The sequence below is a fragment of the Dermacentor variabilis genome, chromosome 9 (genome assembly GCF_050947875.1).
Source record: "Dermacentor variabilis isolate Ectoservices chromosome 9, ASM5094787v1, whole genome shotgun sequence".
Classification (NCBI taxonomy): domain Eukaryota; kingdom Metazoa; phylum Arthropoda; class Arachnida; order Ixodida; family Ixodidae; genus Dermacentor; species Dermacentor variabilis.
In genome coordinates, this window is record NC_134576.1 from 122815239 (window position 1) to 122828520 (window position 13282).

The window sequence follows — 13282 nt, forward strand, 5'->3', positions numbered from 1 at the left end:
TGAGTACCTTGAGTACCGGTCATGTACATTGTGAGACTTCGACGCAGTGATGTCACGAAGACGGAGGTGATGTTTGTCGAGAAAAAACATTGTGAGCACCGATGTCATGTTGAGAGAAATGCGACGCGAAATACAGAATCTATAGCTAATTTAAAGAAAAAGCAATGGCACGCACATGTTACTGTGCGAACACGAGGTCCCCGGCACACTATAGCAAGGCGACAGAGGCACGCTCCTATTCGCTAAGGAAGCAGCACCAGCGCCGGTCACGAAAGTCGAGGATGGTTCACTAAGATAGCTTCGCTTGAAGAAAAAAATCGCGATGCATTTACATGTATGTATATTCTACGCCCCGGTCATGTACTAATTGTGGCCATGGTGAGCCTGCAAACTTCTTACTCTCATTCGCCCACCTAACTTTCTGCCGCCCCCTGCTACGCTTCGCAAGGGAAGGGAAACGTAGCAGGGGGCGGCAGAAAGTTAGGTGGGCGGATGAGATTAAGAAGTTTGCAGGGACAAAATATGGCCACAATTAGTACACGACCGGTGTAGTTGAAGAAGTAGGGGAGGGGCCATTTGCCTGCAGTAGGCATGACCAGGCTGCTGCTGATGATGATATTCTACGTATAGCTATCTCGTTACCCAGCGTTCAATCACCGCGCGCCTTCTTCTTGGCACACAATGTTGAATGTTGAAAAGTTGTGAGTTCCGTTTTTTATTATTCCTGTTTCTTTGTTTTGGTCGATTTTCCTCTACTTCATGACACAGATGTCATTCGTTCATAGTTGTACATTTCTCGCGATACAAATTAGTCTGGACCAAAGTTCTGTTTTGATGCATTGTTGCCAGTGCTTTCATCTGATTTATGTTCAAAGTTTCGTCAACAGGCAATGTAGCAATTATCATTTAGATGTTGGGTGATGTGTTTGGGGAGTGTATGGAAGGGGGGCTGACACTCTGTCAGGCATTAATTCACTTTACGTCTGCCTCCTAGGCAATTGTTCTGATGCCTTGATAAAGAACTTTGACTTTGACTATGACACGTCGTGCAGAGAGCCAGCTCAGTGCCAAAGACATGCGCAAGATGGAGAAGGAGCTGGAACGGCTCGAGTGCAGCCACCAGAAGGACGGGCTAGACAAGAAGAAGAGGACGTTCAAGGGTGCTTCGAGCGCCGTCCGCTTCGCGCAGCGGCTCTCGCCCAAGACGCAGAGGGGGCGCATACCCCAGGACGGACTGATCAAGGTACGAAGCAACGTTGCCTGGCCCTCGTCATCTTCAATATTCTCCGATTGTGGCCAGTACGTGACGGGCCTGATCAGATTACGAACGAGATTCATCATCATCATCATCATTAACAACAACAACAACATCGTCATCATCCTGGCTACGCCGACTGCAGGGCAAAGGCCCCTTCCATACTTCCCCAACTACCCCGGTGACGTGCTGATTGTGGCCATGTTGTCCCTGCAAACTTCTCAATCTCGACCGCCCACCTAACTTTCTGCCGCCCCCTGCTACGCTTCCCTTCTCTTGGAATCCAGTCAGTAACCATTAATGACTATCGGTTATCTTTCCTCCTCATTACATGTCCTGCCCATGGCCCCCCCCCCCCATTTCTTTTTCTTGATTTCAACTAAGATGTCATAAAGTCGCGTTTGTTCCCTCACCCAATCTCCTCTTTTCTTATCCCTTAACGTTACACCCATCATTCTTCTTTCCATAGCTCATTGCGTCGTCCTCAATTTAAGTAGAACCCTTTTCGTAAGCCTCCAGGTTTTTGCCCCGTAGGTGAGTACTGGTTAACTAGATTAACGGACCGTTTATATGTTTATATGCTTAGTTGGTAACTAAGCCGAAATACCTAAAATCTCGGAATCACCACTACAGATTGATTTCAACAGGACAGGACGGGCTCCTTGAAACTAAGTTTCAGAGTCAGACAAGTGTACATGTGATGATGATGTTCAGCAGTAGGGGATATCGCTACATTGATTAAATGCTAATCGTAATAACGACGACAGGGATCGTGAGAAGTAGGCGCTTGCGGAATTTTTTTATTGCTTCAAGCGTGTAGCAAACGGCGTCCATGCAGAAATTTAGAGGAATGACGATGTCTAGAAGACGTCGTGCTTTTTCGTTTAGAAGGTGTAATGCAGAGTGGCGTGCACTTCCAAAATGCTTGGGTTTTGAAAAGTGCCTTGTCTAAATTCACGCGCCTGCATCGTCAAATTTACCATAAGGACGTTATGGTGGTATCTATTTATAAAACATGTTAATAATGCTAAATTATAGTGTAGCTTAGCGTTCGAAGTGGGAAAATGTTGTTTATGTTTATACAGTGATGGGTTTTAACCGATTATTCACTACCTCTTGACTAACGTGAAACGCTGAAATTTGCGCATGCCAAACACAGGGAAGCCTCCTTGTGCGGTGTTCTCAGCTTTTACAGAGGCCTACCACTGGGACACTGAACATCAGCTACGCTAAATTCAGCATGCGAAGAATACTTGACTCGGATGCCTCGCAACGCTCCAGTAACCTTCTCCACTCACGCCTCGATGAATGAGTTCATACACCTAAATAAATCTCCAATTAAGTCCATGCACTGGCTAGCAGACTGCAGATAACTAGTAGCAACATGTCGCTTATGCCTCTCGCACAAATGGCTCGGTTAATTTTCAAATCGTGTTTTTTTTTTTACAAGGTGTATGCGATAATCAATCACTATCGACACCCTATATGATTGCGCGCATTCGTTGTTACGCTATCCCGATGAAATTGTGGTCATCATGCTCTTATGTTTCCAGATCTACCCTACAGAACTCGAGAACGTTCCCGAATTCAATGGCTTCCGTGAGTGGCTGCACACGTTCGAACTGTACCGTGGCAAACGAAGTGGAGATGACCTGGATGATCAGAACAGGGTCGTCGGTCTCTTCAAGGTATCTACCTGCGGTGTCCGTCATCGCACTTGTATCATTTGTTAACACGAAGAGAGTTTGCCTGAGCGCTGCTTCTTGTTCGAAACAGTTTTTAGCTAGTTTCATTACTTTAACCCCCGCACGCTACAAAGTAGGTCCGTATGGTTTAAAAAAATTTGTGCACCTGCTCACTGCGTCGTCATGTCTGTATTTATGCGAGCGCAGAACTTGCGTATAGGTGACAAGCTCCGCCGGTAGGGACGCCACTGAAAGCCACCTAGCGGTGGATTTAAGAATCACGGGCGGGAGAAGGCGCGTGGCCGGCCCGCCCGCGTATTCAGACGTACCACGCTGCGTTGTTGCGTTCGTGCGTTTGTAATAACGTTATTCCTGGGATGACAGTATCCGCAAGGAAAGCGCTCTGTGCATCTTGGGCCTGTTTCCGATTCGACGGTGATTCGATACGGCCCAGTCCGCGTACGAGCTCATTTCGATTCTCAGGCGAGCGCTACAGAGCAGGCTATCGTAGGCAGTGCATCGTTTCATACGCGTTGCACCTTATCAGCCCTTTTGCTTGCATGATCTAGTTGCCGTGATGGGCGCGCTGCACCCATGCGATGAATGTGCGCAGCGGAAACAGCAACAGCAGCCATGCATTTGTTTCCGACGTACAGTGCACGGAATTACCAAACCAGCAGAAAAGCGCCACTTTTCAAGCCGTTGGTAGCGCAATCCTGCTGGCCTTATTACGAACGTATGTAATCCAGGGGTCGCGTTTTATAATAATACACATCACATAACATCCATTGCGCTACTTGTTGTGAGCTCTGATGACGACACAGTGCGTTTAGCGCCTGGACGGGACACTTGGCATGACGGAAAACAAAACTGCATTGGAAATTCAAATGAATTCTTTGAAGAATACAGTCACAGGCAGTACAGTCACTGTCACAAGACTGTGACTACAGTCACAGACTACAGTCACAAGAAAGGCGCGAATAAGCGCTCAATGTAACATTCTCGTCCAAGTGAAGAGGTAGAAAGATGTATACGGGCATGACTGTAAGCACGTTTCTTTTTTTTTCTTGCACGCAAGCTGGGATTTGTCTATGCTGAGCGACGTGCAGTGTGGCAAGCGCGATTCACAGCCTTATATATTTGCTGGCGAAAGCCATTTCCTGCCGCAGGTAGCCGCCTCGGATGCACATGTAATGTAATGCTTATGTAATGCAAAGCCCCTATGGGGCTTTGAAGGTAATAAAATGAAATGAAATATGTCACAGGACGCAGTTTCTATTTTCGCACCACCTTGCAGTCAGCTCATTGTACCGATAGTGCTGTCACCGACAGCCGCCGCTTATTTATGCAAAAGCAAACGTCTAAACAAAAGTACAATTGTGAGGCGTCCGATTGCCAACCCATTCGTAATTATACCGCACTGAGGCAGATGGTAGCGTTTCCCTTCACGGCCCTGCTCCCTCGCCGATTGCGGCAAAATTGATTTCTTACCTTCGATCTGCTGGCGGAATAGATGAGGTGGTAGAGATCAGGTGCGAGTGACACACGTGACAGCGGAGCAGCTCTCCTGGATGTTCACATGCACCCATTTGCGGGTGCTGCGCGTTGTTGACAACGTTCCTGTTTCCATAACCTGCGAGAAACCAACTATTTAAAAACAAAAAAGAAGCTTTTTTTTGTCCGAGATTAGTAACTGATAGTGCTCTCGCTTTAGGTGATTATTAGATGTTGTCTAATAAACTTTAATTGCCGTTATCACGTGAAAAGAGAGCGCTCGAGTCACTTTTGACTACTTCTAAAATTTCGATCCTGACACATGCCCAGTACTAGATAGACTCCGGCGCTTAACGATAGTAGACGTTTACCAGAATACCGCGTTACACTTCTCGGAGATGAGACAACCATGCATTTCAGGAAACATCTGTCCTCATAGGTATGCGTAATATATACGCCACGTTTTCGTTTTCTTTTTTTTTCATAATTAATATGCAGCCGCGGGAGTTTTGCACAGTGTAGTCATGGAAAAATCGTCAAATCCATGTAGATACCTGGTATCTTCTTCTTTACCCTTCCTCTGATAAGGGCTCCCTACAAGTCTACAGGTTCCCACTGCCCAAGGACATCCAGGACTACACGATAACTGGCGCCGATCCGACGTACGGGCTTTTTCAGGGACTGCCAAGTAACGACCCCATACACGTGCTTATCAGGGTATACGTCGTCAAGGTAAGCGGCTGCTATTAATCTGTGAATTTAAAATCTACCACCGTCACTACAGAGTCAGAAAATACGAGAACAGTTGTGCTACTTTCGTAGGCTCTATCACCATCTTTATGGTCTTTCAGCTTCTTTCGACTGGGATGTGAAACATCGCGCGTAAGAATGCCACGACGGACAGGTGAACGGTATGCATGGAGCTGATATGGATTCACAAATGAAGGATCTGTTGACGTCTTTTACACATATAGATAAGCACGAATAAATGGAGGAGACGAGTTGCCGCAACTGCATGGTTCAGTTACTGGTTAATCATGATGATCCTGATCATTGTGATCTTTTACTTAAAAAAGAAGATCAATCAGAAATATTTATTTATTTATTTATTTATTTATATACAGTGCACCTTGCAGCGCCGAAGCATTATAGCAGGGTAGTGGGTACAACATTTAGTGACTCGCACCAGAATATAGCCAAACATCTAGATTCTTAACCAACAAGTAGCTGAGATCCATTCAATATATGCAGAGTGAAAAAGATACAAACGGGCTCTAAAGCGGGTACACTAGGACATCGGACTGCACCAAAAAGGAAAGCAAAAATAATAGTTTGCGGGCAATTAGGGGCAACAAAATAGACTTTCAGAGGAACGCGATAGTTGAGAATATATGCAAGATCACCCGTAAGATTGTTATAAATAGATTGTTGCAAAGCAAATTGAAGTTCCGCTAGCACAGTTTTTCTTTTTTATTTCTTGCATGACAAAAAAGCTCTTTCCAAGTAAAATATTTCTTTAATTGTAGCTGCAGCGACTCTTGTCACGTGTATATTTGCGCTTGTTTATACACAGTATGTGAATGCGTGAATGAGACCTTCAGTTGCGAATTCAGCGTTGGTGGTGTACATCGTTCAACCTGTCCGTCATAGCATCTTACGTGCGCTGTTTTATATCTGAGATCGAGCATTACCAACTCGCCAAAGGCGCAGTTTTATTATTCTGTAAACCCACGCCATACCAAGTTCGCCAACGATGCATTTCAGCACCTTGATCACTCGTACAAGATTCGGCGCAGGGCTACGCACACCTTAAGTTCTGGTGTCATTCACCTCTCTTTCTTGCGATTTGCCACTGGAATAAAGCTACCGAAGTAAATTTTTGTATGTACACAATGTCACGAGGCATTCGATACGCATGTATTTAGTGAACATGCACGCGTGTAATATGGGGATTGTAGATGTATTATTTTTTTCCCTTGATGTTAACACGTTTTTGTTTTCCTATTATGTCATTCTATTTATCATGTACAGTTGTTTTCTGGGATGCCATTGTTTATTATAACAAACTATGATTGCACCTGCGTTTTAACATCACTCAATTTCTAGTTTTCTCTTGTTTTTAAAGTAGGCTGTTTTAATGAAATCTTTGGTACACTTCCTCTTTTATTGAAACACCTCTCCTCAATCTCCCCCTCCCCCCTTCCTTTTACGGCCCTACATGATGTCTCCAAGGAATCTTGGGCATTCAAATAAAAAAAAAAAGACCTAATTCGCCGAGGTAGTCAAACCCACCAATTTTGTTAACGTAGGGAGCACGTTAACGAAATCAATTGTTTCTTCCCTTTCGGCCAAAATGTGTGAGTCCTGGAGCAGTTACCTTTGGCTCAGACAGCTCAACAGAACAAAAGGGTAGACGGGAGAAAAATGTATCAAGCGCTGTATTGCGAAGTGCCAATTCTTGGATTTTCTATCCTAGGCGACAGATCTTCATCCGGCGGACATGAATGGTAAAGCGGATCCCTACATCGTCATAAACCTCGGAAGCAAGAGGAACAGCGACAAGGAAAACTACGTATCAAAGCAACTCAATCCAGTGTTCGGAAAGTGAGTACGTTTTGCCTCCACGTAAGTGCAAGCTTCGACTCGATATCAGTTCGGACTTATCGGTGCAGACGCGAAAGCACGGTGTGGCACCTAAATAGGGAGATATAGCATCTCGGTAAAGGTCCGGTAAATGACCTTCACGAGATAAAGACTTACCGGAGGTGTAAACTGCAGAAACATCATTGATATCTGCATCCTACGATGTTTTGTGCAAACACAACACGCTAAAAAAATGTTATTGTTACATAGCATTCTCCTCGAAGAAGAAATAAAGCTGCATGTTAAGGATATGGTCTCTGCCGATACTTTGCAGCGGCAGCCGAGTGCAATATGCTTAGTTAGTGCTATATATTCATAGTTGTGCGTCCTGTCTGCGCAAACTATGTGCCACCAGCTGGCGCCACGGATGCTGTTACGCACGTAAACGTCATCGTTAACTGCGTTTATCCATTCGGACGTATTGAAAGCCGCACGTTAATGCCTACTCCATTTTTCCTGTCAATTCTTGCGTCCGTTTCGCCATCGTGGAAGGAGGAAAAGTATAGGAGGTAGCATTACGTCACGAAGCCAGCCTTGGCATAGCGAACGCTCCGTGAAGCCACAGTGGTGGCCGAACACGTGACAGCTTGCGTCGAGGCCACGGAGCAAGAATCGAGATTTGCCAAGGCGTTTGGTTCCCAGTAGCTACGCTAAACGAGACTATGCTGCTAAGCCAGTAGTTTTTATTCGGTGCGCGTTTGTTCCGTGACTCTGCGTGCAGAGCGGGAACAATCAAACCGATTGCGCGCTTCGACGTGCGATCACGTGTTGGGCCACCAGGCTGGTTTCAATGGCGTCGCGGTATGCTCCCTCCTATATTTTTCCCTTCCTCCATGTTCGCAACCCATCCTATTGCTGTGGTCTGGCCTTATACAAAAAAGGCTTGCTCCTAATGGCCGTTGCCTGAAAGCAATTTGCGACAAACCGTACCAATTGGGCGTTTCCATTTACGTTAGCGCACCCTGCACGCCGACAATATTATATTTACAGTCAGCCGGAGAAGCTTACGGGACACAAGTTTGACGGCGAATTTGATTTTGTGTCTAATACGGTGCGGCACTTCTGTAATTAAATAGATGCATGTGTATGTCTCACAAGCAACTATACTGATTCAAAACCTTGACTCGGGTGCGATGTAGCAAGGCTTCGCTGGAATTCAGCATTTTCTTGAATCCAATGCAACGCATTTTCAGTGATCGGCTCTGTACGTGTTGCCAGAACGTCTCCTACTAAAGGAACACTAAGGAGTAAAATAATTCGAGCTGTTGTAGTAACTTACGCTTAAACACAAAAACAAGAACGAAATCTTACTGCGAGAAGAGTATCGGTAAGTCAGAAAGGGCGCAGAATCGAAAGAAACCACCTTGCAGGTTTCGCACCAGCTCGCAATGACGTCATGCAATTTCACGGCGCTGCTCGGGCCTAACTTCTTATCTTCTTCCTTTAAAGTGTGGCGTATTACGTGCCAAAACCACGATCTAATTATGAGGCACGCCGTGGTGGGGGGCCCCGGAATAATTTGGACCACCAGGGGTTCCTTACCATTCAGCTAAATCTACGTACCACGTGTGTTGCCACATTTCGCCCCCATCGAAATGCGGCGGATGTGGCCGCGATTGAATCCCGCGATCTTAACTTCTTATCTATCAAGATAATCTACATTGTATACTAGTAGAGCCAAAGGCTAAACTCGGCAAGCTTTAAGAACCTTTTACGCCCTACCGGTCCAAATACGCAAAAAGATAACATTAAAATCCGTGACGTCACGCCGCCGTCTCAATGCTAGGTGTGGCGGGAAAATTGAAAAAAAAATGGAACTCGGACCTTTGCATTTTTTAAGTGTCAACCAGGCCGTTGCCGCGAAACAATCACAAATCAATTCTGGGGTCTCACGTGGGGAAAGATCGACCTGATGCATGCCGTAGTCCGAGATTTCCGATTAATTTTGGTCACCTGGACCACCTTAATCGCGCAAAGAATGCACGTCGCACACGACCGTTTTTTGCAATCGGCCCTCCACCGGCATGAGGCCGGCATCGAACGCCCAAATCTCGCGCTCTGCAGCGCAACTCCATAGCCACTCAGCTACCGCTGCGTGTGGCCGCACGATTAACAAAGAATAAAGGTTCGATATAGTCTTTGATCATTCTAAAGTCAATCAGCGGTCCTTTTTAACTGTCCCTTTAACCAACGAACGACCTGAAATAGTTAAGCTTCGCAAAGCGGCTGCGATGTTTCGAAGAAGTCCCGATGGAATTTAACGCGTGTGGCCGACCGCGCAGGTGCTTCGAGATGGAGGCCACCTTCCCGCAGGACTCGCTACTGAATGTGCAGATCTACGACTGGGACTTGCTGGGCAGCGACGACCTCATCGGCGAGACGAAGATCGACCTCGAGAACCGTTTCTACAGCCGCCACCGGGCCACCTGCGGGATACCGCGGAAATACGAGACGTGAGATAGACTGATTCCCTTTCGTTGATTGATTGATTGATTGATTGATCGATCGATCGATCGATTTATTTATTTATTTATTTATTTATTTATTTATTTATTTATTGATTGGCTTATTGATTGACGACCGACTGACTGACTGACTGATTGGCTTATTGACCGACCGACCGACCGACCGACTGACTGATTGGCTTATTGACCGACTTATTGGCTTATTGACCGACCGACCAACCGACCGACCGATTGATTGATTGATTGATTGATTGATTGCGATACGGACAATGTTGGCACACGTGCGCGAACAGCTCTTCTACAAGGCTATAGTGCGTGGATGAAAGGATGATGCTAGTTCACGTTGAATCATCAAGGCCGTTGTTCAGGTCGCCATCACACGTTGGTCAGTGCCTCGTCAATTATTCCACTGCATGCGTTCAGCCGCGCCTCGGTGAGTTTGTTGCAACCAGAGCGTGACAAAAGACAAAGAAAAACACAAGGAGACGAGTACACTTTCATCTTCGGTCACGCGCTGGTCGCAGTAACGCAGAAGCAACTCGCCCAAGGCTACACGTTACTGCCTCCTTGACTACTTGTTTCCGTTATAAATGGAACGTCTTTTCCCAGTCTCCAGAAGTCGCAGAGAGGCGCTTGTTGTATTCTATAGACTTCTCGACGACCTGGTCCAGGTCGCGGCCGTGATCTATCTCTAAATATTCTTTTCTAAGCCCATGTTGCGGTTAGAATTCAGCCAGATCAGATGTTGCTGTTATGTTGCAAATAAGTTATGGTTAATATTTAAAGATTGGAGCAAACGCGAGTAGTTGCCATTGTAGTGCGAGATCCAGAGGACGAAATGCAGTCCCTCGGATTGTGTGATGCGTAAAAAGCAGACAACCGAGTTAACAAATAGGGCGCCAATGGAAAAGAACCGCTCCTGAGGGCTCATTCATGCAGCATATTCATGCAGCATTCAGTTCCCTCATTCATGCAGCATATTCAATGCACGAGAGTGAAAAAAAAAAAACGCATGGTTATCTTGCACAGTAAGCCGATTTACACCCTTAATGGTGTTTTTATTTTATAATCCACATCGTTACATCTTTAAGAGTGCAAGAGTGTGAGCTATGGACCGATTTGGACCCTTTTTGAACCCGTAAGGGTTTAAATGGCTTTACAATGTTCCCGCGGGACCCTCTTGCAGGTACGGCCCGAACCAGTGGCGGGACCCCCTGAGGCCAAGTCAGGTGCTGGCCAAACTGTGCCGAGACACCAAGTTGGACGGTCCGCACTTCACCCCTAACCGCGTTAAAGTGGGCACCAAGACGTTCGTCTTTCGCTCGGACTTCGAGGACGAAGGTGAGTTCACCTTCACTCTTGAGCTCTTTCCACGTCAGCGGAACATAGATGGAACATGTTTCCGAAAAAAGAAAAACATGTTCCACTTACTACACAGAACCTATGCGGAAGGAATGTCCTTGGGGGGTCGCCTGTTTTCTTAGTGGAGTTTATTACTACTGCTACTTGCAGATCATTCTTAGGCGTCTTTCCCACTTGGCAATCGAAGAGAGAGCGAAAACGCCAAAAGAGGTAAAAATTCTTTTTTTGCACGTGTCCAAGATGTTCACATTTGTTTTGCCGCCGCCGCCGCCACTTTCACAAAACCAACTTACTGAGAGCACATTTATTTTTATTTATTCGTACCTCAAGGATCGCAGATAGATATTCGATGAGGAGTTGGCAAAAAAAAAAGGAAATATGATGTCCGTGTGGCGGCGCTGTCCTCCATGCAATTTCCAGCTACATGTTCATTAACCGATCCAGCGGTCATCAAAAAGGAGTTACTGCGTGCAAATTCGCGCGAACTGATTTTAAGCACGAATATGAAAGACTACTAAATGGTTTTAACGAACCTCTTGCTTTCTGGAGATGCCCAAGGAACAGCTGAAGAAGCGGGTGCCTCGAAAACGGTGGGCATGAATTCGCCCGGTTCTGGGAAAAGTATGAGAAGTTGGCACACGCGGCAACGCTTTGTTGCTGCATCTTCTGCCAATTCCGAGCTGTTCGGCAGTATTAATGGAGATATCGCTTCTGAGGAAGGTCTTTTTGTATTGGATTGGATTGGAGCCAACTTTATTTGTGCCTGCAGTTGGGCGCTCGCGCGCCCCGATGAGGGCCTACGTCATCTACGTAGTCGCGGGTTACTCGGCGCGGGTCTCCGCTCGCCGTTACCGGATCGCTGGTTCCCTGCCTTTCGAGCGCCCTGAGGACCTGCTGGACGGCCCAGAGCTGTTCGTTTATCGTACAGCACGGGGTGATTTTTGATCGCGCCGATTCGTATCGGCGCTGACACTTTCGGCGCCATGTTCAATGTTCCCATGCCAGTGCTGCTTCCCGCAATGCGGGACTATTCTTAGCTTTCGCCAAGGTGAAAAATACGGTCAGCGACCGATCCTTCCGCTTAGACGGAAGAGCGAGCTGACTTCTGGGTTTTTCTTTTAACGCTTTCACCCACTTCTACACCAACTGTTAACGTAGCCTTAATCTTCTTCCACGCCAGTTCCACTAAGCAAGTGTTCAAAAAAAAATGTTTGGCCAGACTAAGTAGAACATTTTAATCTCGTTTAACGTAGGTTCCATTTAAGACGTGGAGTATATTCGCAAAAATGCTCCACTTGCTTTGTGGAGCCTACGTGGAAGGAGATTGGGATTTCGCTCGGCGTACACTCCATAAAACATTTCGCATCCTTTGGGGTGTGAACCTATTCTTCGTGCGTCTTCTATCAATATATCTCTCTTGCGCGCGTTTCCTTTCTTTAACGCTGCGCACACGTTACTTTCAGACTGCGAATGGCGCGCCCGAGTCAGCGTGACACAGCGTTCTTAAGAGGAAGCTTTAGCTCGAGTGCTCCTATCTAAATACATGTAAAAGGAGAATTCGTTTTTCTCGGCAACCACTGCACCAAATTTGACGAGGTTTGTTGCATTTAAAAGACAAACTTAAAATCTAGTGACTGTTGGTTCCGAATTTTTGAGTTAAATCGTCCATTTTTTATTAAAAATTGGCAAAAATCAAAAATTTTCAAAAAACGAGACTATCAAGTGTACAGCTCTGTAACTTAACCACTAAAAATGATAATACAATTCTGTGAATTGCATCTAATAGTACATCTAAAGCGGACAAAATTGATATGTTACACATGAATATAAAAAAATTTAATCATAGGGAAATACAACTTTTGCAAAACCGTTGTAACCAACGTAACAAATTCACGTAAGATGTAAAATGACATAATGAATTTGTCCGCTTTGAAATATCTAATGGATGCCGTTTACAGAACCGCGATATCAGTTCTTGGTGCAGAGCTATGAAGTTGTAAACTTCGTGCTTCTATTCTTTTCAAACGGTCAAATATTTGAAAATCGTTTTAAGAAAATTCAAGCCCTAAATCGAAATTGCGCTTTCAACAGTCACTAGAATTTAACTTTCTCTTTCAAATGCAACAAATTTCATCAAAATCGGTCCAGGGGTTATCTCATAAAAACGTTTTTGCGTTTTACATGTATTTGAATAGGCCGCGTCGGAGTTGGGCCCGAGCTAAAGCTTCCTCTTAACAGGAAAGTGGCGAGAGCCGAGTGTTAAAGAAATGTCCAGTTTGCGCAGGATTAATGATGATTATTGCTGGGTGTCCAGATAAGCCCCAAATAGCGGCGTATACTCTTCGAATAAAGGGTGTAATGACAATGAATAAAAACCG

The 13282-nt window shown here is 45.7% G+C and overlaps 1 protein-coding gene across 1 annotated transcript in view; it reads left to right on the forward strand.

Annotated features, from left to right (window-relative positions):
• The window catches only part of mfr (ferlin family C2 domain-containing myoferlin misfire), a 383091-nt gene that overhangs the window by 346088 nt on the left and 23721 nt on the right, over positions 1-13282 (forward strand). Inside the window, exons 35-40 of the mRNA XM_075669201.1 lie at positions 1053-1243; positions 2809-2943; positions 5023-5166; positions 6911-7038; positions 9360-9530; positions 10729-10883. Coding sequence (XP_075525316.1) covers positions 1053-1243; positions 2809-2943; positions 5023-5166; positions 6911-7038; positions 9360-9530; positions 10729-10883 — 924 coding nt within the window. The remainder of the gene's footprint in view (positions 1-1052; positions 1244-2808; positions 2944-5022; positions 5167-6910; positions 7039-9359; positions 9531-10728; positions 10884-13282) is intronic.